Below are 26,923 nucleotides of genomic sequence, written 5' to 3'. Positions count from 1 at the left end.
TTCAGTTAACCTTTATGGACCTCACATCAAAAACACAGCCAATGTTTTCACTTTGAGTGATTATTCAGTTCAAATAGCATATACTCTCCAGGCAGAGAGTGCTGGGGCTGAACGGATGCTGCCGCTGCATAATGGTCCTCAGACATTTGTTTCCTAGGCAACGTGGGGAGGGCATGTGAAGAGGGAGGTATAAAAACACTGCCGGCTCCTCTCTTGGTCTTACTCTGAGGTGAATGCACTCGCTGTCAATACGGAGACTCTCCGAAGAAGTTGCCGCACTCTTTCTCTAGAGATTCGTCGCCTTCTGTCTTGGCTCACTCGACGGCTCGGCTCCGCCGGTAGCAGTTCAAGAATGATGCGGCCGAAAGATTTACGCCAGGGCTCCGGCACCAAGACCTTCCTGGACGCCATGCACGGTGGTAAAGTTCACCTCGCACGCTTCATCCTGGACGCCTTGGACGGGCGGATCATCAACTCAAAGACGGAAAACAGCCGCACCCCGCTCATGTACGCGGTTTGCCTGCAAGACCCCGGCGCCAGGGCCAAGTTCACCCGGCTCCTGCTGGAGAAAGGCGCCGACGTCAACTGCCAGGATGAGGACGGTCGGACTGCCCTCAGCCACGCCTGTGAGATGGGTCACCTGGACGTGGTGAAGATCCTGGTGCCGTTCAACGCCGACCCGGAAGTCTTTGACACCTGGGGCAACAGCGCTCTGATGTATGCTGCCTTTTCTGGGCACAACCAGGTTCTGGAGTTCCTGGTCCGGGCTTTCAAAAGACTGGGACTGAGGCTGGACAGAACCAACAATGCTGGTCATTCCGCCATCGAGGTGGCCAACTTCTTTGGACACAACCAGTGTGTGCAGATTCTGAACTTTCCGTGCAGGAGGGGTGTAAGCGCAGATAATCCACTTGCTGAATCGGGTACCATCGGTGAAGGAGAGCGCCGGCTGCCCAGCAGGCTCCCGAGGCAAGTTCTGGAGAGGTTCTCCAAGCAGCTGAATAACAATGGAGACCAACTTCCCGGGGTATTTCAGAGACAGCTGAAGATTGGAGACAGCACCGGGCTTTGGAACCGTTTCAGATGCCCCAGGAGCCAGTCTCAAGACGACAGCCGTCACCACGGGTGGGCTCTGCCTCCTCAGACAGAGAAAAGCAAGGTCGAGGGGGATCACAGCGTTCTCTTCTCTGCCAAACAACTGCAAAACTGCCAGCTTGGAGAGCTGAGAGCCACAACGATGAACTCTCTGCCTGTCGATGTCAGTCGAGGTACCGGAATCCAGGAGCAAACACCAGTAAGTTTTCCCCTGTGTGTAAAAGCAAAGTCGTTCAACCTGGACATCCTGAGCAGCAGAAAGCAGTCCTATCAGGGCGATTCCCGCGACGTCAACCTGCCAGCCAGCAAACTGAAGAGAGCCTCGCTGCAGGATGAGAGATGCCTGGTAGACAAGACGGCATGTCAAGGGAACACCAGGGGCCCGACAGATGACGATGACAAAACGCCACTCGATAAGACCGTCGGATCACGGAGAGGAGAGACGGATGACTCGGCCACGGCGAGCAGGAGAGAGCAGCAGAAGAGGGGGAGCTTCGGAGCGACCGGCAGACACAACAAGCTGCTGTTCGCCAGAGGGGAGATGCAGGCCGGGACGAACCCCGGACGCACGCCGGGGTTGGCGGGACTCGGGACCAGACTGCGGCGTCGATTCACCGCTCCGGAGTTCATGCGGTTGGTGATGGACTGCTCGGCGGGCTCGTCGAACGGCCGGGGGCGGATTTCCCGCTCTGAAACTTTCCCTCTCTCCCACGCGCACCAGCGGGTCAACAGCCAGCCGAGCGTCGACGGCATCAGCGGAGTGAAGTGCGAGTTTGAAAGCTGCTCGTCTCAGTCCGCCCTCGACTAGGACATCGCGCGGCGTGCACTTTTTCACGGGGCTTAAAAATTCTGCCAGCTCAGTTTGATTGCTTGGTTCTATACTCTATTCATTGAAGTGCTAATCTTTTGCTTATGTTGCAGTTCATTCGATTTTTAAATGCTTCTCAATAGAAAACAAGAGGTTCAAGTTCATTCATTTGCAAACATAACATTTTGAAATCATTTATAAATTAACATATCATCTGTGAGCTACTTAGCTATTATTTATTTTGTTTATATATAAATACACACACATACGTGTGATTTATATTGTATGAAATTAAATGTATTTGACATTGCGCTTATGTGTTTATATGAAGTATTTTGCTTAAACATATTCCTCGAAATAACCAATAAATGACACCTTGCAACTTGTGAGTGTGTGAATGAGGGGAAAAGCACAACCAAATGAATTTCAATTCAATATGCGTCATTTATTGATTTATACAAAATTAAAATGTGTAATTCTCTTTTTCGTGACCGATCCGCACAGAGATAGAAATACATGAAACACAACATGTATCTGTGTCAGAATACAAAGATTATGTGCAAAGTGTTTCTGAGCAGGTGGACGTCCTGCAGCATCACATGCCCGGCCTGTGTGCTTTATCTAGGCAAACAAATGCAAATACAGTCACACACGTCTTCTGGAGGAGCAACACACACGCGTGTCGTGGTTTTTAAAAAGTCCAACACTCTGCGAGTCGCATCAGAAGCAAACACTGAGATTCCACCTCACTCGCATCCATGTGCTCATCACACACGCGCACACACACACACACATGCACGCACACATACAAATACACACTCACGTTTAAGTAAAGAAAAGTAAAATTTTAAATTCATCTCATATATTTACTGCAGTACAGTAGATCAGCAGGTGCAATGACCGGATATTCAGGATTTCTATTTACATTATTAATTTCTCTGCGTATGTTTCAAGTCCGTACTTAATAATGAAACCTTATTTGCAAATTCACATCATACAAACAACCCACAACACCTTTTAGAAATAAATAATAAATATGAAAAAGAGGAATATGGTTCTGGTGATGTTCCAATAGCCCAATAGTAGCAGCTGGGCTTTAATCTACCCATTTATTATGTTAATAATGGAGAATTGTCTTTCACTTCCCAGTTTGGTACATAATCGAGCATTCACATCAGGCCAGGTGTGCCTCTATTTGGCCATGCAAATAGTCTACCGTCAGTGTTTGTAAAGTGTACTGACAAAGCTGTTCCTACAACAGAGAGTGTGAGTGTGCAGAGGTAACTTTATTCTTCCTTGATAGTGTCACAATGACCTACTGTGGTTTTGAGCCTAACAGCTTTGTAATCTACACTGCTAGCGATAACGCCCGTTAAGAACACTAGAAAAGATCTGTAGAGTAGCACATGTTCATTACATATACTTACGTGGAATATTGACTTTTGCTCTCAGTTGATATGCACCGTGTGGTGTTGCGTTGTATCCCACTGACTGTAACAGGAAGCCAATCAATATTCGGCTGAGAGGTGAGGAACTGCATGCTGCCTTTTGACTCACTCCTAAAGTGCTTCTCTCATGCCTGAGTCCATGCGGTGTCCGTCAACCAAACTCGCGGCCCCCGCCACCAGTACTCCGCCAGCAGCGCGCTGCCTGGCTCTGCTTCTCCGGAGCGGACCTCCCGTTGGCCAGGGGTGCTAGTGTTGGACCCCCGCTGCTGGTCCTCGCCTGTTGGGGTCAGACTGAAGGTGGGTGTTGGGGAGCTCGGAGCCCCGCGGGGTCAGCAACGGGACATGCGCTTGCGGTACTGCTCCACCAGTGGAACCAGGCACTGAGGTGAGCCGCACTGCAGCAGGAAGGGGTGCTCCAGCAGGTCAGTGGCGCTGGACCGCTCTAGGGGGTCCCGTGTCAGCATACGGTCCAGGAAGTCCTTCAGAACCGGGGAAATCTGCGACATTGGGTACAAATATGAATGAATTTCTACATTAGTTATTTGTTGCAGTTATTCAACTAGAGGCACGACATGGTAACATGCTCACAATGAAAATGTCGTCATTGTGTTAGAAATTGGTGGTCAGAAAGTTTCAGCAGGTCCACAGTCCTAATTTACGTCGGCATACTAACATTTGCTTATTGGCACCAACAGTGTTCAAGCGCTGCTGAGGAAATACATTTGCAGTTTAGTCTCGTACCTGGCTGACGTTTCGCACCGTAGGAGCCATCTCATCCCTCAATCTCTTCATAGCAGCCACAGGGGTTTCACTGAAGTACGGGGGCTCTCCATCCACCATCTCCACCACCATGATCCCCATCGACCAAATATCCACCTTGTGCAGGATCACACATGGAAATTGTGTTAAAGATCTTACCGCACAGATTTCCACTGTTGGCCTGTACGCCGGATGGGAGTGATTCCCGTTGTTGTCCATCGCGGTTGCATTTGGGCGTGTGCCTCCTCACCTCAGTGCCATATGGGGATTTGGAGATGACCTCAGGAGCCATCCAATAGGGTGTTCCCACTAAAGACTTCCTTTTGGGGATGTCCTTGCTGATCTGAGCACAGAAGCCAAAGTCTGACAGCTTGACCTGTGGGAGATAAAAAGGCCGTGCTATCAAGAAAAAGGGGGGAGAAAGAAAAGTAAGAAAGAGTACCAAAATATCTTACCCTTCCGTCTAATGTGAGTAGTATAGAATCGCTCTTGATGTCTCGGTGGATGACTCCCTGTGAATGCAGATAGGCGAGTGCTTGCAGAACGGCTTCACACACTGTGGCAATCTGCTCTTCACTCAGCCTGCAGGACAAGACGCACGCAAACAGATTTTACAGTTACGACAAATCAACGGCTGAGAAAGTTGAGTCACTGTGCATTGAGAGCGAAGATGAAGAAGGTTCAAAACAAAAACTCCCACACGGCCGAATGACCAACGAAACATGTTCATTCCTTTCACGGGGATAGTGTGACATCATAAACACATAAGAGCCAGGAGTCAAAAAGACATTTTCAAAGGGCAAGTAAGTAAATGTAAACACGGAAAACACAAGGTGAGATTTAATTTACGGAGCACTGAATAATCCGCATATTTCAAAGATCCACCTAAAACTATGAAAAACGGCTTTGTGCAGAAATTAAAGCCGTAAGTCGCACGTTTATGTTATTTTTGATGTATGCACTATTGGAAAATGTGATGGCATCAAGGCTTCAAATCCGCAACCACAATTGACTTTGTACATTGCATCTAAACTATTCTATTATGTCATTGAATTTGTACTTTTCCTCAGACACTGGGGAGAGGGATGAATGCCTTTTTGATTTTGAAATTTCTCAGCAGTCGATACCACACTACCCTCTTGTGGTTGATTTAGTTATGAAATGATGACAGCGCCACTACACAAAAATGCACTAATGCAGCTTTCTCAGGATGAACCAAGAGGACCTCTTGATGCCTGTACCTGGTTTCAGACACAATGTTGGTGAGTGCTCCACCTTGCAGGTACTCCATGATAACCCACAGCTCCTCCTCCACCAGGGCGGACTTGAACATCTCCACCACATTCCTGTGCTGATAGTCCCTCATGATGACCACCTGCAGCAACAAAAACATCACCGGAGAAACCAAAATCTTAAGTGACATAGTTAGTGGAGTGCTTCCGCAAAGTCAGGAGACAATGTTGGTGCTGCATTTTAAATAGTATCCTGCTTTGCTCTCGATCGGTTTGGCAAACAACCAAATCTTTAAATAGCTCCGTGACTAATCCGAGATATGCCAGACAGAATAATCAGGGTTTATTTTCTAAAATGTTAGTTCCCCACAGAGTCACGAATATCATTATACAATTGTCTGTAGAATTAAATTTCAAGGAAAAGTCCACCTGGCCCAAGTCCAATAATGTGGCTGTTAGGACTAAATGGGCCGAGTAAAATATGGCACTTGCCATCTGTGTCGTACAGATTCAGCAAAACAAGCTAATATTGATGCTCCAGGTAGCGAGCATTAAAAAAAATTGAATACAGAAATTCTGTTTCATGGAAAATCTGCAGGAGACCCAAACATCTTGTTGCAAAATATATTCATTTCCTGACTCTCTAACACATAGGGGGGAAGTCAGTGCGAGCTACAGAGCCACATTTATGGGAAATGTTGAAGTAATCTCAAATTATCCCTGACATGCTGGACCACAAAGAAAAGCAAACCTGGACGCTCAAATGTGTTGCCGTAACCTTGGCTGCATTGTGTGTTGGAGATTTGTGTTTTTGAGAACCGCTTTCTACGTATTTGGACATCTTACCTCATTAAAGAGCAACTCTCTCCTCTGCTGCCGCCGCAAGTCCATCATCTTCACCGCCACCTGCCTGCCGCTGTGCTTCTCTGTAGCGATACAGACCACCCCCGTCGAGCCCTCCCCGATCTTCACAAAGTTCTCCAGGTAGGACCGAGGGTCGCCCTTGTCCACCACCATCTGCAGGGCGGCCTTGAACTGTTCGTGCGTCACCTTTGGCGGGTCTGGTGGGGGCCTGGGCGAAGGATGCTGCGGGGGCCTAAAAGCAGGGGAGCATGTGGCCGGAGGGCTGGTGGCCAGCGAGCCTGTAGGGGAGGGACGAGGCTGGGACGGGCTGTCCTGCCGCGGGTAGGGAGGGTTGAGGCTTCCAGAGTGTCTGAGGAAGGGGTCGGGCCCATTGGGCCTCAGCCCCATGTTAGGTGACAGGCCCAGCGTGTAGCTAGCCGAGGAGCGCACCGTTCGCTGGGGTCTGATCCCGCCCGCGAGGGGACTGCTGTTGCCGGCGGGCAGGAAGCCGGAGTGGTACCTCACCGCAGACTCCGCCTGAACGATAGAAGAGGAAAGGGTGAAGAACATTAAGGGCAGGGAGCTGAAAGAGAGTTGGCCGCTTGCCTGGAGTTCAAGACCCGCTTTAAAAGTGAATGTAAATCAAGTCCGTCCCTCTCAGTCGGCATCCACCTCCCCTGATGTGACCCATGTAAAGACGGCGCCATGGAAGCCAAGTATCCCGCTGAGATCGTGCCAAACACACCATCTCTCAACTTTTACAACCCCGCCTGGCACTTTGAACCCACATTTCCCATTTTAACTCAGACTCAAATCAAATAGTCAAACCCAGAGCTTTAATCACCTTTATTGTAAATCCAATATATGGCATTTATGCTGCCTCACTGAAGTTTCTAAAACCTCAACTTAAAACTTAAAACCCATGCAGAAAGTAGTACAGGTAATACAATGTTCAAAACGTTAGCAAAAATATGCATAAATTGTGCCATTCTATGAATAATTTATCAGTGCACTTAATGGCCACAAAGATGTGCAAAGAAAATTGCCGTAACGTGAGACTTACTTTCAGGTCATAGGAAGAGAACGGCCTCCCGGGGCTGTTCTGCGGGTGCACGTACATCGGCACGTTGGGCCGGAGCTCCGCAGTGACTGTTGCTTGACCGCAATGAGGCTGCTGAACAGTCACAGCTGGGCTGTAAAAACAAGCTATCGGTCTCTGATTTTGCGGCACTCCCCTGGGAAGCTGGAACTCCCTCTTCCATATCACTCTCTCCTGAGGGCTGCCCACCTCACCGCCCATATACGGCCCGTGACTCAGCACCGGGGCGTTGGGGGGCGGAACCGGCCCTCGCGACGGTCCCCCCAGAGAAGTGACGCTGACTTCGTAGGTGGACCTGGCCTTTGGCAAGATCCCGTTTGGATGCAGAGTGACACTCCGTTTCATGCCGAGGTAGGGGGTGTTGGTCTCACTGTGGATGTTCCTGGCCCTGTCCCTCCACTGGTCTTGACCGTCGTCTTCGTCGTCGCCGTCGTCCTCACCACCCCGGGTCAGGCCCTCGTACTGGTAAGCGTCTCCCTCGCACACCTCCCCCAGCCTTCCCAGTGACTGCGCCCTCTTCCTGGCCGAGGGGCTGCTCTTCCTCAAAGAGTTAGAACTGGTCACAGACAGACGGTTCATGTCATTGATCATGGCTGCGATGTAGTCTCCGTGACCGATCATGCTCCCCCGCACAATGGTCTGAAAGAGCAGAGGTGTTTATCTTTAATTACACTGCATTTGCCATTGTCACATTATATAAGAGAATTTGGAGTAAAATTAATAATGAGGGTGACATAATCATTGCTCGGAGGCATTTCCCCAAAAAACATCCATCCATCAATCCATCACACAGGGTCGCGGGGGGGGCTGGAGTCTATCCCAGCCAACACCCTGGACTGGTCGCCAGCCAATTGCAAGGCTAACACAGAGAGATACAACCATTCACGCTCACATTCACACACCTACAAGCAATTTAGAGTCACCAATCAACCTGATCCCCAGAGCATGTCTTTGGCCTATGGGATGGGGGCTGGAGAGAACCCATGCAGACATGGGGAGAACATGCCGACTGCACACAGAAAGGCCGCTGAGTCGAACCCAGGACCTTCTTGCTGTGAGGCGACAGTGCTAAAAACAGTCCCCTCAAAAAACATAAACCAAGCAAATGTATCAGGAGACGCACTAAAAAGTCACAGCTTCCAAAGATGCAAAATTCAGAAATGAGAGATAATTGTTTCCATGACTTCTCAGATGCTATGCATAGACAGCGGGCATGCAAATGCAAACCTGCCCTGACAGGAAAGTATCAGACAAACTTCAGATCTTTTGCCAGAGTAGTGAGATTATAGCAGCTGTTATGCAACTGAGCGCTGCCTCATCAGTCATGTTCAGTTCACAGCCGGTCGACGGCCTCTCCTGTTTCCCTGGTTCGGTGCCATTATATCTGCACAGGGGGCAGAGGTCAGATGACATGTCACCTACTCCGGCACCTCTCTGAGAGGAGAGACTAGCAGGTGATAATGGCCCTGGTGAGACATTCCATTTCCCTCTTTTTCCCGGAGCAATAATCTGAAATGTAGCCTGCTGTATTTTCATCCAAATGTTTTTTGCAGTTCACGTAAGAAAACGCAACTCTCGCCTTGATGACGCTCCTAGAACTCATTTAGACAGCCCTGATCACGTAAAGAAATCCACTAAATGTATTTTCTGGAGGGTGAAAAACAGAATCAAATGTTTGCTTTGTGAAGCACAGAAATCCTTCGACATGCAGAATTTATCACTGACTGGCATTTCTTTTGCACTACCTGCACTTTTTCCTCCCTCCCGTTTGACATCTATGGGAAGGCTCCGTGGACTGTTAGGATTGCCTGCACGGAGTAATAAATCCCTCTGAGTCTTCAACACTCGTACAGTCGGGGGACGCCGCGGGGTCATCAGCCCGGCCCCCACATGCAAGCAAAGAGAAGCGTGCCTTCCTTCCACGTTGTCCTCGGAAGGTTGTGGCATCTTCTGAGACAGCAAGATTCCTTCGACTGGTTTAATGGCGTGCTAATTCCTAGTGACCATGAAGGGAAAGTCAGAGGTGCAATAAAGAGTTGAGTGGTGTACCTTCTTTGGCCTCAGCTCCACCTCTGTGATCCTGGAAGGGTCCACCATGGGTTTGGGCCTGCGCAGGTTCTCTATCAGGCTCTGCCATTGCGTCGGCAGGCCCACAAAGCAGCCGCGCTTGGAGTCGAAGGAGGTGTGGACCCGGTGCTCAAAGTTCTTGGGCGTCGATATTTCAGGCCTCTTCTTTTTCTTCTTGCGGAACATCCTCAGGTCCTCGAGGGCAACAGCCTGCCTGCTTTAAAATGACCCTGTGGGAACAAACGTATTCACCTGTTAACAGTGCACCCGATAACCCAGACGGCACATTGCCAAATGACTCAAATCCGGACGTTTGAAATGAAAATAAATCTGTCCTGGCGCAGCCCTGGCGAATAGAGTATATGCAAATAAAATCTGACAGCAGAGGATTTTTCCGGAGGGAGTTATTATTCAAACGGATCCTCTAAAAGCTGTTCCATGTCCGGGGGGTTGCGTATCCCCCCCGCACGCTATCTTGTTGGCTGTCACAAACTTGTGCCTGTGAGAATGGCTCCAAGGACAGTGGATGGATTTGCAAGCGCATGTGTAATGAAGGATATCTGGTCAATCGAGGCTTATTCATTCTTTGTGCCATTTCGCTGATGAGCACGCGGCTGAGCTGGCCGGCGCCCACAGGCTCTCGGCGCATTAGCAGGACGAGCACAACGCGCTCGTGCGCACACACACACAAACACTATGGCGGGCTATCCTTCACAACCCCTTTTCATACCTCCTTCACATCCCATCCTAATTAGTAGCACGTGTGCCCTTGATTGCAGGCAGGGTGACCATTTCATCCTTGGACGGAGGGCCGTGACTTTGGCGAGCCGCTAACTCTGGTTTTGTGTATGTCGGGCTTTATTTTCAATTCACGTGTGGAGAGATGATTAAATACATTACATCTCATTGGCAGCTGTACTGAGGGATAACCACTCACATCAAAGACTCGTGATTAGTATTAATACCGATTCACGTAGCTCTCCTCACGGAGGACGTTCCGGCGAGGCCTGCTGGTTGTGTGGTTAGAGGGACGTCAATGCTGGTGTTAACATAACTGTGAGCCCGCTAGTTTATGTAGTTTATCTACCACTATCATTGGTTTAATTAGTTTTTTTTACCAATATTTAGGTTTGTGACCAAATATCAACAAAGCCCATCCCACCAGCCTCACCTTTACTTTGGGTTTGCTGATCATTAATGAATTAGAAGGAAAAACATTGTGCTTCACGAGCCAAAGTTGAGAAATACCAAAAGTAATAATAATAATTGCATTCCCTCATAAGCTTTAAGATTTTCAGTAAAAATAGTTATTCTGTTTTCCGTTTAAAGTCCTTTAAACTTATAGCACAGTGATAAGTTGTCAAAAGCCTCTTGCTAATTAGTAAATGTCAGCATGCTAATGTGAGCGAGGTAAACACTATACCTGCTTAACATGAACATGCTGGCAGGATTGTTGGGAGAATGTTAGTACTTATTGTCTTGTTATCTTCAGCAAAATCTACACAATTTTTCCTTGAATATTATGCAATCTCGCCCCTTCTGATCAGCCTAAAACCTTCATCATTAAAGGGAGGTGGGGAAAGGTTACGGGGGGCGGGGGGTGACCCCCCCCCCCCTGCAAGGATCATTCTGTCACGAGGCTAATATGCTAAGTGTTGCGTAAGTATATCGCTGTGCCTCCCTACGTTCCTAATGTGCTGCTGGCAGCCACTTTAATTCCATGTGACAGAGACATTATGTGGTGAGGGCTCTCAGGAGGGGGTGAGATAAGAGTCGGGGCCAAAATTAGAGTCCACGCTGGATAAATTAGAGGGACAGGGACTCTGTTTCCTTCCTGTAGACACGGAAAGACTTTCAAGCGCCCGTTGTGGATGCTTTTCAAATAATGAACGCTTGAGAAAACAAGAAGATTGCAATCTCTGCCGTTTTATTTTTCCCGCCGCACGAGGCACAATCTGCTCGCATGGTTCTGCAGCATGCAGATGTTGGCATTTCCCCAACAAATATTTACACATGGCGGTCATGTATCCTTTTACAAGCAAATCAATCAATATTTACTCATGAGTCAAATGCAAACGGCCACAGTCGTCCACTGCCAGCTAGAATGGGGTGACGACAGCACAAACAAGAAGGCTGCTTATAGTGCTTCATCACGCTCCATAAGTTCAAAGCAGCAGAGAACAGAACATATCACAGCATTGATAATTCATTCTCTATTTTTTTCTAACCGGCGAGATATTAGAGGCAAGCAGAAACAATCTCATAACACACACAAGTCGATTCATGCCTGGTCAGAACTAATTAAAAAGTTGATGCTGTTATTGAGTTACACACTTTAATCACATGCAGATGGCCTTATATTGAACCCGGTAACTTCGCCAAGCTTATTGCTCTCTTTACAACAATATCCTATCGATTGTTAAGCCCATCGCACAGTATGTCTGCACGGGGATGAACTTGCACAGCGCATTGTCCTGCTTTCTGGTCACATCTCTCTAAACTGCAGAGACATGACCCTATGCCTCAGTGACTTGTCTTGAATCGATCAAAGTTCTGAGGCAAAACTCAGTCAGTTGGTGTCGGAGATATGAAGAGCCAAGAGAGGATGAGGTCACTCATCACATTAGGTATTTCCATCCGTAGAACTGTGTGCGGCACCAAAATAATATCATAGCTCCAAATGCACGAACCAGAGAAATCCGCAAATCAGTAACAACTACAATCTCACTCACAGAAAATCACATCGAGATCAAGCTGAAGAAGTCTGCTTGTTTGAATAAAACCACCACCTGATCACAGCCAAACCTTCCCTTTCCAGGCTCAAAGGAATCTCATACTCAGCCCCCCCAACTGACTCACGTCGTACAGAAGCAGGCGATCCATACGTCTCCCACGGACAACATGACAGAAGAGGAGAGGGCACGCTCGCATACCTCTCATGCTCAAATCACCCGGGCAGGTTGTGTTGTGGATGAGTGGGAGGGGATGGAGAGATAAGAGAGGTATTGGATTTGCTCGATGTTAGCGCTCCGAGCTCTGTTGAATGATTTTATTTTTTTCTACTTGCCCTGATTTCTGCCAGTATCCTTTTTTTCTTGGCATGCATGCAGAAATATAATGAGCGTGCAGGTGACCACGCTGGCAGGATTAGTATGGTCTTCAATCCTTTACTGATCTAATTTTAGGACACATCACGCCTCCCCCCACCCCTCCTCCCTATCACCATGTTTATTTTGCACAGAATTCGTGTCTCAGGATGAGAGACGGATGGAAAACAGGTAATCCTCTTTTTATGTTTGTCATTGCACGTACGGCCATAATCCAGCTACATGGGGCTGCATCCATCTCATAGCAGTAAAGATAGCATCAAGGTCCTGTATAGTGTTTTTGACTCTGCAGTGTTGGGGGGGGGGGTAGAGATTGCTTCTCTATCAGCTTCATTATGATGACCGTTCTGCCCTTTGGGTGTAATGAGACCGCCTCTCAAGAGGGAGGGAGGGAGTCTTGGTCGGTCATCTCTTTATTTTCCTTATGCTTTGTTGCACACGCGGGCACATACTCACACTCACATACGTCACCTGAGGACATAAAACAGGTCCACGAGCGCTGGACGTGACCGGACAGGACAATGGCAGTGTTTATTTATATTTAAGTTGTGTCCGCTTTCTCTTTGAAGTCACCTCTGCAGACAAGGAGGGATTGTCAATAAGAGACGACAAGTGATCTAATAAGCTGCACTCAATGACATGGAATATCGCGCCGCTTTCATGCATATTTCATGCCACTAGTCTAATACATCATGCATGACAAAGCACTTGGAATAGGAGGAATGTTGGGAGGATGTCACACATCTGTGGCCTCTGCAGAAGTTGCCCGTTGTGCTTTTTTTCAGTCCTTGCCAGTGGTCGGAGATGGCAATAAAGGTTGATTCACCAATCTAGTGCAGACTGAAATAGCTCTGTAACTATTGCATGGATCGCCTTGAGGTCTACAGAGGGGAACACCAACCATTTCCTCTGGTACCACTGTGAGGTCACACAAATGTGTAACGTAGTAATGTAACCCTAACCCAATGGGGGAATGAAATGCACTACTTTTGATGGTCACTGGGTCAAAATGTTCTATGCACATGGTAATGTTGATGATCAAATGATACCTAAATAGCATCAGCAAGTCCTTATTGTCATAGTAGCATGCAAAAAAGCAATTCAAAAAGGTCCGCAGCAGAAAGAGAAATGCCAGGTCAAAATATAGACCATTTGTTTTTCTACGGTGGTGAAACAAAATTCCCTGTCCTCCATGAAGTATTTCTGATCAATGCACCACTGAGGGGTAAGGACACAATGTAGGGCATTCCCAAGTCAAGGGCCTGTAAAGTGAACTATTTTTAGTATACGGGTTATGAAAAGTGAAGCACAGTTAAAGTGCAGAGAAATTATTATATCAAACATGTCAGAGAAAGATAGCAATCAATTCAATTACATCCATATTATGCTTTTACGTTTCAGCTTGTAAAATTAGGCATTAAGCAGAGATGACCCACATTCACAGAGAGTTCATCGATAGTGACACATCTCGCCGTTTTCCATATCTCACATAACTGGCTGCGATGCGTCATGTGAAGGCAATGACTCAAATCTCTGTAGGAAGTAGTTCAAGTCAGAAATGGTTTCAAGTCACAGCGCGCTTCCACTCTGGGAGGGGAAACCATCAAAGAGGTTGTCCGTCATTTTCGTGTGCATCAAACGCGCGAGAGAAGGCCTCAGGATTGCACGTGAACAGCAGAGGATCTGATCTCCAGACGATGTGGGATGACACTTTTTCAAGGGCAGACATCCGCACAGGAGGGCACATTAGTTTTGTGTTAATATTGACAGGAGGAAACAAGAAATGAGAGGTCAAGATGGGAGGCGAAAGAGTGGGGGAGGGTCTGGATGCTTGGACGTCCCGACTGAAAAATTAATGGAAGAGAGAGGACAGAAACGAAAAGAATAAAGAGGCAGAGTAGGACGACATGGATTTAATTTGTCAGTGCCGTGAAAATACATCTTCACACGTTATTTTTTTGCTCAGTTTAGTCGCACAGTTTCGTGGACAGCAGCAATCTCCAGTTTGAAGACGCATCGTCTTTTCTCCGTCCCCTCGATCAGCTCAGTCTGCAGTAAACAGGGAGGACAGGACGCTCACATCTACGGAGCGCGCTCATCACTCTGTCCCCTAACGTGTTGCCGCTGAGCCTCCAGGACCCGATAATAGACGAGGAATCTAGTTTGTTTTGGCCCCCGCGGCCGGGAGCGTGGACATAAAGGCCCGGCCTCCATCTACTCGTAACGCCTCAACATCAGGACATTTTAAATGAACGCTTTTAGTGTCCTGGGGGCTTTTATGGGATGCTGACGCATCAGCAGAAAAACAAACTCTTAACTGGGGAAGTCTGCTTCTACATTCTGTATAACAAAGTGTGTACCGAAGGGTTAGGCAGGATAGTGCGGAGAATGCAGCACTGACCAACACTCTATTTAATCAAAGATCCTCTTGGCTCTCTTTGAACATTTGACGCTGTGGTGATAGAGACGTGCGATCGGCCTGGGCCAATGGTACGAGCCCAACTCTTCTCTCTCGGGTCTAATTTATTGATGCGCCAGGACCGTGCGGGCTTTACTATACGCGCATGTGCTCATGAAAGCTTTGATTTATGTTATTTTAGCCCACGTCTCAGCATGTCTCTCCCAGGGACTGAGCACCAACCATTTTTAACCCCCGTTCCTTCGGAGGGGAATCGCGGCTCGGCCTCCTAAATTTGTACTCTATTAATCCTCGGCGCTCGAACGTCTTACGGCGGGCGGCCGACGCTAAGCTGCTAATGCACGCCGTCCCCTGATTTGGGCTGCTGTGACCATGACACAAGCGAACAGGAACCTACGCCGGCGCGTTGAGTTCAGAAAGCGTCTCGGTACCTGGAGGTGAGTCTTGTGCTGCTGTCGCGCTGAGAGGGTTAAAGCAAGATGGCCGACAATGAGATGTGCCGAACAAAACTTGGAAACTATGTAAGACTTTTGGAGTGTGCACATCGTCGTCCTCGGGGAAGCAGATATCCAGCTGTGTGTGTGTGTGTTTGTGCATGCACCAAAGAGACCGTCTCTACCACCTCCTCTACCCCCCCCCTCCTCCTCCTCCTCGAATATCACTGGGTAACCTGAGACACAAACACATGGTAGATCAAGAGGTGCAGAGCCTCCAGTTACATCACCATCCAACTAATGAACTGCACTGCTGAAAACAGCTACAAAGAATACAGTTTAGATGAGATTCGAAGTCCTTCCGTGCTTCAGTTAGAGTACAAAGTACGTGCGCGGTCGCAACTCCAAGGCAAGTGCATGAATGTTGCAATTGTGTCAATAGGAATGAGCGGTACGGTGATGCTAAAGCGTTGGGCAGAAACTAAAATCCATACACTTCTTTAACGCACCGTAGCCTCAAATTGATTTTCACTGGGGATTTCGCACCTGATCGAGACAAAAAAGAGGAACTTAATCCGTTTAATCTGCAGTTTCTTAGTGTTCGAACGGCGCGTCAGCTCTCGCCCAAGGTTCGGCTTTTCTACATCTAAGTGTGAAAGCAAATACTGTCAACGAAATGTGTCCCGTCAGTGTCTTCGGTGTCCGCTTTCCCACAGCATCCACCTATGGATGTGTGTTTACACACAACTCACTAATGCAGTGGTTGGACCAGAAAGATCAGCTGAGAACTCAAACACACACACACATGCTGGAATACAGAATTGTAAAAGGCTTCTGTCCACAGCAATGGCACGTTCTGTATCAGTCAAGTCTGATCCATCTCCAGGAGATTGTTGTATCCTTCTAATTGAAATAGAGGTTTAGGACAGAAGAGGCAGAAACTGAGGATTTTGAGTGGGGGTGAGCATAAGTTGAAGGCTCTATGTTGAGATGCCGTCCACCACAACCCTCCGTCCTCCCGTCTTCTCCCCATTTCTCCCCCCACATCAGCACCTGGCTGCACTGCCTCCTCTCCACCTCCTTCTTCTCTTCCTACACCCAACCGACGGCATACACCACCCTGCTCTTTACCAATGACGTTAAGCCTCTTGTCCTTTTGCCCCCCTCCCCCCTCATCCTCCCCTCTCCTCGCGTGGAAAGAGGATAAATCATTTGTTAGACGAGGAAAAAATAAAAAAAGAAGCAGGCATCTCCCCTACCTTGCCGTCAAGTGAAGAGGAGAGCCTCTCTCCTCCAGGAGGGATTGGAAGCGGGAGTGCACACACACACACACACACACACACACTCACACACTCACACTCTCATACACTATTAGACGCTCACATTCGCACACGTACACACACACGCGCGGACGTAGACGCTCTCCCACTCTCTCCCCCCATGCAACGACGAGGAGTGCTCACTGCGCCTGGGAGAGCCCGACGCGTTCCTCCCCCCGGGCAGAAGCACACGCTGGCATCTCAGAGGCTCTTTGTTGAGGCCGATTCCTCCGCGGGTCCGTGTCCGTGTACCCGCGCCTGCTCCCGGGGACACCGGGTGGCCGTGCGAAGGAGGCGCGACGCCATGAAGGGCAAAGGCAGCATCCAGGAGGAGAGACTATCGCGGCCCCATACAGCTCCTTCCATCACCCCTTCCTCCTCCCAACCTCCCCCTTTTTCCCTCTCCGTCTCTGGCTCGCCGTCGCTCTGTTTCTCTCTCTCTCTCACACACACACACACACACAAACACACTCCCTCCCTCCTCCCTCTCTCTCTCTCTTTATCACTTCCCTCCTTCTCTTCCTCCTCCCACTCCCTCATTGGGCTGCAAAACAACTGAAAGCAGCACGTGTGTGTGTGTGTGTGTGTGTGTGTGTGTGTGTGTTTGTAGCTGGTTTCCAGTGACTGTAAAAAGAGGAGAGCTCTGCTACACCTCATCACCTGGGGTACCTCCACCCCCCCCCCCCCCCACCCTTTCTCGCCTTCCATCGCTCGCTGTCTCCTTTGCACACGAGGGTGCCGCTGGTGTTCAGTCGGACGCCATCGTCCGTTGAATGACAGGGTCAGGGACGGCAGATGGCGGGAGGGGTTTGTTGTGTTCGTGTACGTTAAGTAGGAGGGAAGAGGGGGGGGGGGGGGGGGGTGAGGGGTCAATTGTGACCAAAAAAATCATTATGTATGAAGAAACTGAAGTTACAGCACCAACCCCGTTCTAGCAGCTTCATTATTTGACTGAAGCACCCCCCCCCCCCCCTCACCCACTGCCCCCTCCTGTGTCTTTTCAACAGAATCGTTTCCTGAATTATTTATACAAGCAGACACAAAGCAGGAAAATGTATTAGGGTCAAGTCGTGCAGAACTTGCTTGCAGAGTGAGCCGTATTTAGGGCATACATTTTACACGGAGGCACTAACGGCTTAAATGATGATGATCGTCCTCACACATCAATGAAACTCAAGTGAAAAAGAAGTAATCTGCATGACAAAGGCAGATTTGCCTGTTTGGGTGGGGGGGGGGGGGTAGTAGACACGACCCGTCTCTTTCATTCCTACTTCTCAGCATTATTAAGGTTTTTCTGTGCTCAGCTATATATATCATGTTTTACTTTTGTTCCTGATCTTTTAAGATCAATGGCGCAAGATTTCACTTAGATTATAATGTATTCATCGGCTTTCGTGTGTGTCCTGAAAACATTGATCCCCGCATTTTGATGAAAAGTGGGAAAGCAGCTTGTGATGTAAAAAAGGGGCTTAGAGGGACAAGAGCCGTCTGAAACCACATTGTCATTAAAATGAAAGCCCGTGTTGGCTGCCTTAATTGTTTGCATTTTAATGTGTTCTATTGTTTAGGATGAATATGTAAGGATTACACCAGGGGTTATCAGGGTTCACACACAGTCAACACCCATCGACATTCTCAGATGATCTATAAAGCCATTTTAATTCTGTAAGAATGAGGCGACTGCATCAGTCATCAAGTCAACGCTCGTGTCCCTTTTCCTCACCAACAACAAGCTGTTCCTGGGAGACTAAATGTGCTCATCGCACCATAAGTCATAATTATGACCAAAAGAATTATGACTCAACAGGTTCTGAGGTTTAACATTTTTTGAAATAATAGCTCAGCGTTATAGGAAGCCGTTTAAGAATCATGGGCTAATACTTTCATCATTTGTCTTTTCCTGGCTTGAACGGGCCTCCGGGTTCTTTTTTTTTTCCTTCAATAAATTGGTCGGGTGATTTCCTGCTCCCCTCCCAATGCCTGGGGAGAGCCAAGTGCAGTTCATCCTGATGCAAAGTGCCCACTCACCTCGAAGCGAGGTGCCGCGGAGGCTCAGGCCGACCACTTCCTGTGAACTGGTGCGTGCAGGAACGATCCCGGACAAATAGGTTAAGAGCTTCAGCCTGCAGAATACGGCGCGCGCAGCGCGTACGGGCCGCGAGTGTTCTTCTCTGTCAAAGCAACAAACGGCGGACAAAAGCTGTGCTCCGAGGGCACGTCCGAAGCGCATTAAAGGTGGCTCGCTTGTACCATCTGCCCACTGCAGAACAGGGAGAGCTATGGATTTTCCGTTTGAGGCGCCATCGGAGCCCACTGGCTGCTCGCTTTTCACGAGATGAGCTCTTAATAATTCCTGCCAAATAGCGAACCACAGAGGATGCATTACGATGCGGTTACGCGGTGTTATTACGATGGGAGTGCATCGTGTTGTGCATCATCCATCACCGAATTTCAGCTGCTCTGAGTGCTAAGCCGACATTTAAAGCAGACAGTTTGGGGAACTCACCAGTCGAGAGGATCTTGGCGGCCAGTGTCATATTTCCAGAATGAGATTAGAGTCTGTTTCCCCCCCCCAACTAGTGCTTCGCGAGCATGTAAGAGCAGCAGCACTCTGTTCCACAGTGCGTCAGGCTAGTGACCTCCTGGGGATAACCGAGGCCTCCTCTGCCCACAACTGCAACGGCTGGATTTCACTTGCTAATGAGCCAACCAGCTATCTATCTATCAGCCATTGGTCTCAGGCCGCTGTGTGAGGAGTACGTCCCATCAGGAGAACTCCCACCCTGTTTAGTCACCGGGCTTCTGGGTGACCTCGCCTGAATAACCATCAACATTCGGCCTTAAAAAAAAAAAACATAAGGACGCCCTGCAGTGAAGACGTCAAATTAAGTCACTTCATTAGAATAAGTAGCAAATAAACTATTTTAATTCGGGTTATTTTGTTTTATTCATGCTCACTAGTGCTGACGGTTTAAACTGCCGCAACAGATTAAAGTCAGCATTAAATTGTTTTCACCCCATTAGTTCTCCAAATACCGTTCTCATGCAGACAATTTATGAGCTCCCTCGCCCGTCTCCTGCTGACGGTGCATTACCCCCCTCTGTCCAAAAGACAAACGAACTTTCCCAGTCGTCAGCCAGACATTTTAACAGGTTTATTGAACAGCGGTGATACATGGCCTAGAGGGGACGTTTCACCCAGACGGAGACGTTAAACCCAGACGGGATCACATCGCCGAAGCCGTCTGCGTTCAAAATGTAGTGAAACATCTGTTCAAGAAATACGAAACGAGACAGATCAAAAAAAAAAAAAAAAAAGGCAGCATATACAAAGAAAAACGCTGTTCTTAAGAACAAAGCAGTTAAGAAAAATGGACAAATGGAGTAACGGGGAAGTGCGTCTGTTACCGAGCTGTGGTGAACTAGTCGATTGAGTATTTACAAGTAGACGCATTACAAATCCAGTAGGGCCTCAAATATTACTGTGGAGTTTCTTCGACTTTCTTTTTTCTCTACCCAGGCCGTTATCAGTTTTGCAGTTCAGGGTGATTTGTAATGGATCACGTTACATTGAAAAAGTGTTCACATTATTTGGTTCCGCCGTCGTTCTAATGAATCCAACACCACTAAACTGCACCTTCGGTTTAAAGAGCTTCCAAAAAAAAGTTTTTCTTCATTTCTTTTTGACTTTTCTCTGGGCCCCACGCATATACAGTACTACGCACACGTTAGCTACATGATACTTGCAGGTGATATCCAAGGTACGGTAGAAAGTCTTTTTCGATGCATCAGTTTGAAGCGCTGACTCCCGTCGGGTCCTTTCGACCTCCTTCCTGGTTCATCTTTTTGAAGTAGCGTTCGGCGCGCAGTTCCTCAAAGCAGAACTCCGTGGCGCCGCCGAGCAGCAGCTCTCTACAGTACATGCTCTGCTCCCGCGGTGTTCCTGATTCCGCTTCCTTCTGTTGCTGGTGGTGCTCCTGGAGTCTCTTTAGAGGAGTCTCCTCTCTGCAGGCTTTACGCGCTGATAACACCGTGTTCACCGCCGGGTTTATCTTACGAGGAGTCCTGAGGAGAGGAAGAGGAATTCAGCCAATTATGTTGTTTATTAAAAAACAAATGACAGCTTTCAAATGAACACAAATCACACAACATATTTTTGAAACACGTTGAAGAATTACCGCTACGTGACCTCATGAATCGGCATTTTGTTTCATTTAAACTGATCATTTTCAAAGTTTCCAGTAAGTATAAACAGAACATTGCGCTGTAGTACCTCTGGAGACATAGTCATGAAAATTGGGACAAAGTATGAAAACAACTTTGAAAGAAAAGAGCGAACAAAGAGCAGTGGCTCTGCCAATAAAAGCAAACCTGATACCGAAAGAAGATTTCACAGCAGGGCCGTTCGTTTTTTGTTGAACAGAAAATCATCAATAAAAGAGATTCCAACAGGATGTGCTTCACTTATTCATTCATTCCAGGAAGATGTTGCTTCTTATAATCAGGTCACCCAAATCCGCGAGTTAAATGTTCAGCAAAGTAACAGTGAAAAAACAAAGTGTCACTCACATTGTTGGAAGCTGGTCTGACTCCTCAACAAATGGTTGGAACGTGGGTTTGGGAGGCGGGGGGGCCATAACAGTGTGTCCAAATTTGGATTTCTGGGGGATCTGTGATACAGACACATTAAATTAACATCACCGGGTTACACTTAACACATTTAAACCAACTAACGGAACACCCGCTTGTCTCATACCTTCACATCAGCCCATTTTTCTGGATTTTGCTCGTTCTCCTTTGCCTTTGCAGGGGGAGGGGCCGCCCAAGCCTCCAACTTAGGCTCTGAAGGGCCAGCACTTTGAGTCTTGTTCTCGTCAAAGACCATCAAACGACTGTTTGCGGCGTTGCCGAGGACAGGGGCACCGAGCGACTGCACTCCTCCAGAGATACCTGTTCACAAAACAAATCCGGCATTAAAGCTGCAGTGTTGTCTTTTCAACAATATGAATATCGGCTGAATGTTTCACATGTTTACTTCTAATTGACGACCCAACTCTGTTGACGGGGGCGACGGCTTTTTTCTTCCCTCTGCGTTTGAGTTCGGCCAGAGAAACTCTCTCGGGTGCTTTCGGCTCATCGTCACCGCTGTCCTCCTCCACATTCATCATTACCTGTCGGGACACGCGCGCCTGCAAAGCCCTGCGAACACCGATACACAACACTGTGATTGGGCCCATACGATGCATTTTGAAAACTATGTCACATTTTCATTGCATGAAGTCTTACTTATGAAACTGCAGGAGCTTATCATGCGGCCCCGCAAACTTCTTGAACCCTTCCTGGTAGACCAGGTCTGCTTTGCGACAGTTGCCCTGATTTTCATACTCTTCAGACCAAGCGATGTACAGGGATGCCTGCGTCACTCCTATTCCCTGAGCCTGCATGTACCTGTAAATGTCCAAGGGCTCCGGGCAGTGCTCTGCCTAATGACACACAATACAGACGTATAGGAAACATGATAACTCCCGCAGTAGTTTATGAAAGTCATTAAACTAAAAGGTGAGGTTAAATATTAAAACGTACAAATTTTATCCAGAGTTCAACATAGCGAGGGTCCTCGTGATATTTCCTTTCCTCTGTGAATTTGGTCACGGCCCGCTCCAACAGCGTGGAGAGGTTGCTTTCTTTTCCCCCTTGAGGGAAGGTTTGCTCTGTCCACTCAATATACCTGCAATACACAGAACCACGTGAGGATCAAATATGAAACCGCTCACATACGGAACAAACACACTCCCTCCGTTTACAGGTTTGACTGACCGATCCCAAACATCTAGCGGATCCTCTCCGTCATACATCCGCAGCTCGGACTCAAAGCCCCTGGAGAAAGAAAAAACAGCCAGAAACCACCATTATCACCAGAATGGCTTTGCATCCGATCGGGGGGGACGTGTTTGGAATGAACTGTCCGTACTGTCTCTGGTGGTTGACGGCAGAGCTCAGTCCATCCTGCTGCTGGCTGAGCGCCTGGTGGAGGGCGGATATGGCTCTGCCCCGCCGCAGCGGCTGGATGTTTTCTTTGCTCAGCTCCCACTCCACGTCTCCCCCTTCTGCCATCGTGGAATTCAAATTCAAGTGGATGCCTGCAGGCACACTCGGTATCAGTTACTCGACGGCTAAAATTTAAACACAAATAACCTACGCCGATGAAGCAATCAGGTTAGCAGAACACATCGTTTCCACCGACTCGAAATCGCAACCTCAAGATTTGCAGTTTTTAACGCCTGCTAAATGCACACACGTGCATCATAGCTGGTCGTTGTACTCAAATGGTAAACAGCTGCGAACGTGGATCGTTGACGTTTCTAGTGCCGTGGCTAAATTACTCATATCAGTGTTGTTCGTTTGTGACGTTAATGAGTGTGTGAGCTGCTGTCACGCTAACGTTAGCGTTAGCTGTCACGCTAACGTTAGCTATCTAGCTAGGCAACGTTAGCTTTGGCTTCTTCGTGTCATTTTTCGCGCTCTCTGCAAATTGTAACCCTCGCATACAAAGTCAGAAGGATCGATGTCTAAGATAGTGGCTCTTCATACCGATTAGAATGCCTCCTTTGTCTCTCTCCGGGTTGCAAACGTTACAGCTCGCGGTAAATCGTTGTTAACAGGAACAATGTCGAGTCGACTCAGCGTTTCAAACGAGGACCGCGAGACCATTTGGACAACGCTGATTGGTGGAGCCGGAAACCGGAAAACGCAAATCGACGTCACGCTACTTCTTCCGGAATTGTTCCTGTTTTCATTTCATCAACATTGAAAGGTTGAGAACAGGTAGCTGGCTAGGAAATGACTATGAACACAGTGCGTTTTCTTAATATAGCCACCAGCTAGAGCAACATCTGCCAACTTTAAATTGCCTTTCTCTTGATTATCCCCGCGCGTCGCCATGGACAACCGTTGTTATTGCTGTGCATCAAAGTTCAGTCTATTTAAGAAGGAGGTAAGACCTTTCTGGTTTATATACTATATTTATAGCGCAGCACATCAACACGTGTGTATAGATATGCATCTTAAAAATCGTACGCAAAGTAAACTGTGTTGTCCTCGCAGTTGGGCTGTAAGAGCTGCGGCCGCTCCTTCTGCTCCGGCTGTCTGACTCTCAGTGCTGTGGTGCCTCGCTGTGGCAACACACAGCAGAAGGTCTGTAAACAGTGCCACGGTAATCTGACAGGGTAAGACATCAAACCGTGCTGTCAACGGTAATATAGATTTGTAGTGGCAAACGCTGGTGCTCATTGTCAGTTGCTCATTTGCAGTGGGGAATCTCCAAACGATGCAGGGAAATGGTCTCCGCCCGAAAACTACAAGAAGTTAGTGTGTGATCGTATTTAGAAGAGATGTCACTTTGTCAAACGGCAGTTTCGTCATGTTCAAACTAACACGAATATGCATCCACAGACGGGTTGCTGCGCTGGAGGCTAAACAGCAGGGACAGTCGACGCAGCCTTCAGCACAAGGAGGCAGTAGAAACAATAAAGCCTGCCAGCTACCAACTAAAGGCCTGAGTAAAGAAGATAGGGCCATCGCTGAAAGACTCCAAAAGCTGAAGGAGGATACGGCACCGAGTAATCAAAAATTGTTTATTTTAGCGGCTACCGCCTTTGCATGAATCTGGTACATAAGATACCTGATATCGTTTGTCTTGCCAAAAGCCACTGTAAGCGTTTTAATCTGCTTCAGAGTCCGTCCCGTCTGACAAGGAGCTGGAGTCTCGCCTTGCTGCTCTGAAAGCTCCCACCCGGCCAGTGCCTTCCGCAGAGGAGATGGAGAAACGCCTGGCAGTTCTACGGGGTGAGACTCCACCCTCTCAAGCACCTGTGAGTTCCAACCTCTTCTTATCACAGCTGAAATGACTTAATGCTGTTTAGATGGAGTTGGTTGCTGAAAAGTTTGCTATGACTGCTTACACGTATGTGCTTGTGTGCTCATCCATACAGGTGCATAAGCCCCCAGATAACAGGACTCAAACTGAGCAAGCCAATGATCTGATTACTCAGATGTCAGAGGAAGTTGCCATAGACGATCAGCAAACGGATCCTGAATGCAGTAAGGATTCATTTTATCGATTTCTTCCCCTTCCAATTTCTATTTAATAATGCAGTTATACAATACTTTTCTGCAGTCATAATACATTTATCACAACCACATTCTGCCACCAAAAGCTGACTTCAGCTATAAATATGCTCAATCGATCTCTCTGTAGGTGTAGATAGTCGTATGAATGATCTAAACAAGGGGGAGGGAGGGACATTGGATGAGAACTTGGAGGAGAACCAGCAGGGGGACAAGCAGCTGGAAGCCGAGAAGGCTCAAGTCATGGAGGAGGCCATGGAGGAGCTGAGGAAGGAACGCCATTCCCAGGATCAGATCCTCAACATGGCCAAGAGGATGGCGCAGCTGAAGGGGCGGGACCCAGACAAAGGTACGCCGCGCGCAAACGTCTTGGGTGTACCAATTCTCCTATGCTATTGGTCCTTACCTTCAGATTAGAACGTCAAGAGCAGCAGCTGTAAACATTGTGGGGATGACAGAAGGGTGGATGTCCTTATTGTTTGTTTTCTTTCATGTCCCCTGTAGTTACTATGGAGGACTTTCAGCAGCCTGACAGTGAAGAGGAGACGGAAGAGGAGGCTGTTAAGAGAGTGTTGAAACAGGTCAGGGACTTGTATCAGGTCATATCACCGATCGGGATGTTTTGTCCTGAAGGGGCTGCTGTTTTGCCATTTTGATCATTTGTAATGAGAATTGGAGAATAGGTTTTGAAATTGCTTTTATTTTGGTTGCAGCTCTCTGAAGAGGCTGCATTGGATGAGGCGAGTGGATACAACATACCTTTAGAACCCAGTGGACCAAAGAACACAGAAATGAAGAAACAGTCAAAGACACAGGTACATTCAAATCCACAACACTTTCTAGTTATAAGAGGGAATGACATTTAATCCCATGTTGAACCGATGTGTCTTTTTAAGTCCCAGGCTCCAGCGCCCAAGAGTAAGATTTCCACAGCTGCTGTTGCACATCAGCCATCAGACAGCGATGAGGAGGAGCTTCCGTGGTGTTGCATCTGTAACCATGATGCAACTATTCGCTGTCACACCTGTGATGAAGACCTATACTGCCACCGCTGCTTCAGGTAGTTTAACGGTCATTTATTATATAAAATGCATTACAAATTCAGTATTTAGTCAAACTTTTCACAGAGAAAATCGTTGCCCCGATGCCCGAGAAAGATGCCTAGGATTAGGAGTGCGTACCGTGACCCAGATAGATCCTTGCCAGGCTCTTGCCATACTGTTGAGCAGCATGGATATAAAGTATTTATTGTGGTGAATTATCAAGCTACTCCCCATTGTCTCCCCAGGGAAGGCCATGACAAATACGACAGGAAGGAGCATCGCACCACCAACTACACTGCGCCAAAGAAGAAGAGGAAGACTTGATAGTGAGAAGCGCTGTAGGCGTATCGTGCTCTGGTCATTTAACATCATTGTTAATAAAACAGTATCGTAGAAGATTTAAACACTACCTATTATTATCCAATAACAATCCAGGAGGCCTCATTCTAACCTCCACAAATGTAACCGCATCGACTCCAGGAAAAGCAGCATCTTCTTTCTGTAATTGTTAAGAGGGATCTAAAAACAATGGGCAATGTTTATGGCTAAGCAACGCCTGGAAAATAGACATACGCTTTATTGTGACGCAGTAAGTTTAATGTGAAAAAACCAAGCCCCTATTTCTTCCTGTTATGGTATTTTAGCAAAACTGCTCAGCTGCTGCATACAAACATTTTTAAATTGTTGAACCGAATTGGACGCTTTTGTGTTTTCTATTATCACTTGTTTTACTTCCCAAAGGCAACAAAGGCTCACCATGGACCCACCCACGCACACACAGACAGCAGCCACATCACAAGCTCATCTGGTATAATGTACAATCCCAGACTACTGTCAACTCTGGACTGATCAAGCACAGAGGAGTCAGTCTAACAGGATTACCGAGGGCTTTGTTCTCTCCTGGCAGCCGCTGCCGTCACTCGTGTAATCTGCGTTTGGCTGCAACTGCCACATGATTGTTCATCGTGTGCAATTCCAAGATTAAGGATACAAAGGTGTTACCGGGCCATCTCGACGAATATGACCTCACCAACGTGTCCCAGGCATGGTTAGGAGTGTTGTCTTACACCATAGATGGCTTCTGTGTCAGAGAAGCCAAGAGTGGACGTGGGGGGCGGCGAAC

General features: G+C 47.8%; 4 protein-coding genes across 6 annotated transcripts; 2 read left to right on the top strand and 2 right to left on the bottom strand.

Moving 5' to 3' along the window:
- The first annotated feature begins 207 nt into the window (after nt 1-207).
- ankrd63 (ankyrin repeat domain 63) lies at nt 208-2,312 on the top strand. Its single transcript, XM_040198921.2, has one exon. It carries the CDS (start codon nt 353-355, stop codon nt 1,901-1,903), a length of 1,551 nt encoding a protein of 516 aa, XP_040054855.2. The 5' UTR covers nt 208-352; the 3' UTR covers nt 1,904-2,312.
- A 15-nt stretch (nt 2,313-2,327) lies between these two features.
- On the bottom strand, nt 2,328-17,091 carry pak6 (p21 (RAC1) activated kinase 6). 3 transcript variants are annotated; one of them, XM_040198881.2, is made up of 9 exons: nt 16,571-17,091; nt 9,334-9,581; nt 7,249-7,923; nt 6,189-6,722; nt 5,352-5,485; nt 4,566-4,692; nt 4,361-4,486; nt 4,093-4,227; nt 2,328-3,848 (listed from the first exon to the last, which is right to left on the bottom strand). In XM_040198881.2, the coding sequence occupies exons 2-9, from the start codon at nt 9,535-9,537 to the stop codon at nt 3,681-3,683; spliced, it is 2,103 nt and encodes a 700-aa protein (XP_040054815.2). In that variant the 5' UTR covers nt 9,538-9,581; nt 16,571-17,091; the 3' UTR covers nt 2,328-3,680. The 3 variants fall into 3 exon arrangements, with proteins under 3 accessions (XP_040054815.2, XP_040054816.2, XP_077945573.1); XM_040198882.2 differs by having other exon boundaries at nt 16,775-16,909; XM_078089447.1 differs by lacking the exon at nt 16,571-17,091 and adding an exon at nt 12,211-12,304.
- Nucleotides 17,092-19,770: 2,679 nt separating this feature from the next.
- bub1bb (BUB1 mitotic checkpoint serine/threonine kinase Bb) lies at nt 19,771-23,560 on the bottom strand. Its single transcript, XM_040198943.2, has 9 exons — nt 23,222-23,560; nt 22,602-22,770; nt 22,448-22,507; nt 22,214-22,358; nt 21,917-22,113; nt 21,666-21,829; nt 21,387-21,580; nt 21,200-21,300; nt 19,771-20,695 (listed from the first exon to the last, which is right to left on the bottom strand). The coding sequence occupies exons 2-9, from the start codon at nt 22,742-22,744 to the stop codon at nt 20,419-20,421; spliced, it is 1,281 nt and encodes a 426-aa protein (XP_040054877.2). The 5' UTR covers nt 22,745-22,770; nt 23,222-23,560; the 3' UTR covers nt 19,771-20,418.
- On the top strand, nt 23,327-26,494 carry zfyve19 (zinc finger, FYVE domain containing 19). Its single transcript, XM_040198942.2, has 11 exons — nt 23,327-23,624; nt 23,735-23,856; nt 23,941-23,994; nt 24,083-24,249; nt 24,365-24,501; nt 24,622-24,730; nt 24,888-25,106; nt 25,262-25,338; nt 25,471-25,572; nt 25,654-25,817; nt 26,046-26,494. The coding sequence occupies exons 1-11, from the start codon at nt 23,571-23,573 to the stop codon at nt 26,122-26,124; spliced, it is 1,284 nt and encodes a 427-aa protein (XP_040054876.1). The 5' UTR covers nt 23,327-23,570; the 3' UTR covers nt 26,125-26,494.
- The last annotated feature ends 429 nt before the right edge of the window (nt 26,495-26,923 follow it).

This window comes from Gasterosteus aculeatus, chromosome 15 (genome assembly GCF_964276395.1).
Source record: "Gasterosteus aculeatus chromosome 15, fGasAcu3.hap1.1, whole genome shotgun sequence".
In the NCBI taxonomy this organism is placed as follows: Eukaryota; Metazoa; Chordata; class Actinopteri; order Perciformes; family Gasterosteidae; genus Gasterosteus; species Gasterosteus aculeatus.
Note: the sequence above shows the minus strand (reverse complement) of the source record. Positions and strands in the feature narration are given on the sequence as shown.

Excerpts from the sequence above, each read along its gene's own strand:
- zfyve19 (XM_040198942.2), top strand. The coding sequence starts at position 23,571 with ATGGACAACCGTTGTTATTGCTGTGCATCAAAGTTCAGTCTATTTAAG. Across the intron at positions 24,250-24,364 it reads GAAGGAGGATACGGCACCGA|AGTCCGTCCCGTCTGACAAG; the intron begins GTAATCAAAAAT and ends AATCTGCTTCAG. Across the intron at positions 24,731-24,887 it reads GCAAACGGATCCTGAATGCA|GTGTAGATAGTCGTATGAAT; the intron begins GTAAGGATTCAT and ends ATCTCTCTGTAG.
- ankrd63 (XM_040198921.2), top strand. The coding sequence starts at position 353 with ATGATGCGGCCGAAAGATTTACGCCAGGGCTCCGGCACCAAGACCTTC.
- bub1bb (XM_040198943.2), bottom strand. The coding sequence starts at position 22,744 with ATGGCAGAAGGGGGAGACGTGGAGTGGGAGCTGAGCAAAGAAAACATC. Across the intron at positions 21,301-21,386 it reads AAAAATGGGCTGATGTGAAG|ATCCCCCAGAAATCCAAATT; the intron begins GTATGAGACAAG and ends TCTGTATCACAG. Across the intron at positions 20,696-21,199 it reads TCAGACCAGCTTCCAACAAT|GACTCCTCGTAAGATAAACC; the intron begins GTGAGTGACACT and ends TCCTCTCCTCAG.
- pak6 (XM_040198881.2), bottom strand. The coding sequence starts at position 9,537 with ATGTTCCGCAAGAAGAAAAAGAAGAGGCCTGAAATATCGACGCCCAAG. Across the intron at positions 7,924-9,333 it reads TGGAGCTGAGGCCAAAGAAG|ACCATTGTGCGGGGGAGCAT; the intron begins GTACACCACTCA and ends CTGCTCTTTCAG. Across the intron at positions 6,723-7,248 it reads TCTCTTCCTATGACCTGAAA|GCGGAGTCTGCGGTGAGGTA; the intron begins GTAAGTCTCACG and ends TCTATCGTTCAG.